The sequence below is a fragment of the Chiloscyllium plagiosum genome, chromosome 18 (genome assembly GCF_004010195.1).
Source record: "Chiloscyllium plagiosum isolate BGI_BamShark_2017 chromosome 18, ASM401019v2, whole genome shotgun sequence".
Lineage (NCBI taxonomy): Eukaryota > Metazoa > Chordata > Chondrichthyes > Orectolobiformes > Hemiscylliidae > Chiloscyllium > Chiloscyllium plagiosum.
In genome coordinates this window covers 62,009,918-62,013,241 of record NC_057727.1, presented here as the reverse complement: position 1 = coordinate 62,013,241, position 3,324 = coordinate 62,009,918, and the positions used below count along the sequence as shown (strand labels likewise).

At 46.9% G+C, this 3,324-nt stretch overlaps 1 protein-coding gene across 2 annotated transcripts in view; it reads left to right on the top strand.

The window, feature by feature from the left end:
- LOC122559125 (aminoacylase-1-like) overlaps nt 1-3,324 on the top strand; it is a 30,384-nt gene that overhangs the window by 9,195 nt on the left and 17,865 nt on the right. For both annotated transcript variants that reach the window (XM_043708455.1, XM_043708456.1), the window contains exon 2: nt 775-839. In XM_043708455.1, the coding sequence (XP_043564390.1) occupies nt 775-839 (65 nt within the window). The remainder of the gene's footprint in view (nt 1-774; nt 840-3,324) is intronic.

The window sequence follows — 3,324 nt, the reverse complement described above, 5'->3', positions numbered from 1 at the left end:
GTATAGGAGGGTGGGTTGGGGAATTTTTTTTATTATTTGGGTTTAGTTTTGTACTATTTTTGTACTGTTTTGAATTGCATTGTTTTGTATTTGTTGTAATATTTAAAAATCTATTTTCTCTTAATAAAAATATATTAAAAAAATACATTGAAAAGGCAACTGAATGGGTACATAGATATGAAAGATTTAGAGGGATATGAGCCAAATGCAGCAAAGTGAGATTAGTTCGGTTCAGGAAACCTGGTCGGCATGGATGAGTTGGAGTGAAAGGCCTGTTTCCCTGCTGTACTATGACTTCTCTGCAATCTTTCCAAAGTCTCAGTCTCCCAGTCTCAGTCTCCCCTACCATGTGAAGGAGCCAAAACTGAACACGGTTTTCTGAGGCTGAAACAAGGTCATGCACAATAGCAATGTACTAAGTTTTGTATTGTTGGAAATGTCTCTGTGGAAACATACTGGAATCCTGCTCACATTGTGTGTGTCACTGTATAGGTCATAGGTCAGTGCAGGTACATGATCTAAAACACCCATACCCCCAACCCCCCCAATCTTTCTACTCTGGCTGTAATTCTACCCTCCTGATTTTAAACTATTCCTGGCAGGTGGGACTAGATTGGGTTGGGATATCTGGTCGGCATGGACCAGTTGGACCGAAGGGCCTGTTTCTGTGCTGTACATCTCTATGACTCCATTTTGCAGGAAAATGTGCTGTTTTCAAAACGTAGACTGTTTGTGGGCATTGTAGGATTCACTGAGAGTGCGTTTTATTTCCAGATGGTGCGATTAAGTTTCTGGAGAGGATGAGTGTGGAGCTGGACCTACCCTTGAAGAAGATTGAGGTGAGAGATTGCGTTTATAGATTGGTCTCTGTGCAGAGCCACAGTTAAAATAAAACTCCATTCGTTCATCCCGCGCAGGGTGGGGAGGAAATGGGAGGTGTAAGAATAAACAGAGGTGTGACTGTCCCTTGGTTTAGAGATATTTTTGGGATGTTCCCAGTAGGGTTTCTTTGTCCAGTCTGGTGTCGATGGCAAGATGGGTTTGGAGCATATATCTGGAAGAAAGAGGGGGTGGGCGGCATGGTGGCTCAGTGGTTAGCACTGCTGCCTCACAGCACCAGGGCCCCAGGTTCGATTCCAGCCTTGGGCGACTGTGTGGAGTTTGCACATTCTCCCCGAGTCTGCGTGGGTTTCCTCCGGGTTCTCCGGCTCCCTCCCACAGTCCAAAGATGTGCAGGTCAGGTGAATTGGCCATGCTGAATTGCAGGTAGTGTTAGGTGCATCAATCAGAGGGAAATGGGTCTGGGTGGGTTACTCTTCGGAGGGTCGGTGTGGACTTGTTGGGCTAAAAGGCCTGTTTCCACGCTGTAGGGAATCGAATCTAGAAGATGGTGCCATTGAAAGGTCCAGAACTAGCTCAAGACTCCTCTGGGAGTGTCGCTGCACAGTGAGAGAGATTGGGTACTACTGCTGAATTGAGCTCAGTCCATATGTGCAATGTCTTAGTAAGACAGCATGCAGAGTGGGGGAGTAGATAGGGGCTTCAGGTTAACAGGGTAGGTTCACTGTGTTGCCCCGACAGTTGAAAGAGTTTGACTCAAAAAGAAGGTGGCACGTAGTTGTCTGAGCCAGAGTGTACTGCAATATTCCTCGGATATGTGTTAAGTTCAGGTTTCTCTGTGGTATTGGAATTTAAAGGCTCGAAGACAATTGAAACTTTTATTGGCCTCTTGTGAATGGATTTTTTAAAAAACTTGGTGTTATTAACGTAACAGAAAGTTAGGAGTGAGTTTTTTTTTCAAGTCTTTTCGTACATCGCCAACTATCGCTAATGGGTCTGTTGTTTTTGTACGTTATCCATTGGGTGAAAGGGCCGTATCAGTACAGTGTCCAGTGGGTTTTTTCTGTTCAGTGTCCAGTGGGGGAAAGGGCCTGATCTTGGCATGATGGGGGTTTGCAGGTTGAAAAAGGGCCTTTTGAGCTTACCTTTGGAAAGATTCCTTCATTCATGCTGTTATTCATGGCAAGTGAGACGCTGTGACCCACAATCGTATTTAAAGTCCTGGTCTGACGGTGTGAGGAAAAGGAAATTGGGAATCTCTGAATTGGATCTCGCTGGCCATTTCCAATGGACATCTCCCCCCACCCCCTCACCCCAAGTCAATCGGACTCCATGTGAATCTGATCCTCCCGGTGCTGTCACTGCTACTTGAGTAAGGTTCACTTTCTGCTCCTTTATCGGCAAGTGACGAGAGGCCTGATCAAGTGACTGTTTGATTCACATTTAAGAAACAGTTAATGTCTCCATTCGTTTGCAATTCCAGTTATTGGAAGAGTCGCGAGTGTGGTGCTGGAAAAGCACAGCAGGTCAGGCAGCATCCGAGGAGCAGGAGAATTGACGTTTCGGGTATAAGCCCTTCATCAGGGATGCTGCCTGGCCTGCTGTGCTTTTCCAGCACCACACACTTGACTCAGATCTCCAGCAATCCTCACTTTCTCCCAGTTCTTGCCCCAGCCCCCCCCCCACCGGTAGAGGCTTTTACCCTGGAGACGAACATGGTATAATCATCTGACCTCTCACTTTGCAGTGTCTTTGCCTCTGTGCTACCTTGCGTACACAATTCCTTGTCAGGTAGAATGACCTCAGACATTTGGTGGCTCTCACCACAACATTCTGCTTCCCCCGCAGACTTCAATTCATCTTCATCCTTGCTGCCTGTTTTTTTTTATATTTGTTTGTTCGTTGGATGTCAGTGTCACTGGTGGGTCAGTATTTATTGCCCGTCTCCAATTGTCCCCCTGAGAAGGTGGTGGTGAGCAACTGCCTTGAGTGGCTGCAGTCCACCTGTGATTAATACAACTGAGCGGCCTGCTAGGCCATTTCACAAAGCCGATCCCATTGCTGCGGTCTGTAGGCCAGGCCGGGGTGAAGATGGCAGATTTACTTCCCTGAAGGACATGGGTGAAGCAGATGGATCTTTCCAGATTCTTTATTGAATTCAAATTCCACTGTCGTCCATGGCAGAATTTAAACCAGGGTCACCAGAGTGTTTGTGTTTCTGGATGAATACATGAGCAATAATACTACAAGGCCTCACCTCCCTGCTGTATCATCTGGGCCGTGCTGATCCTTCAGTTCCATCACCATGGGCCAGACTGAATGCCATTGGCTCCTGGTACCCTGACAATTTAGACTTTTAACCTTTATGTCGAACATTCTCCTTTGTCTTACCCTTTCCCCTCTTCCCCCCACCTTCCCCTCCTCAACTCTCCTTTCTCACCCTTCCTCACATGCTCCCTCTCACCCCCCTCTCTCACTCCCCCC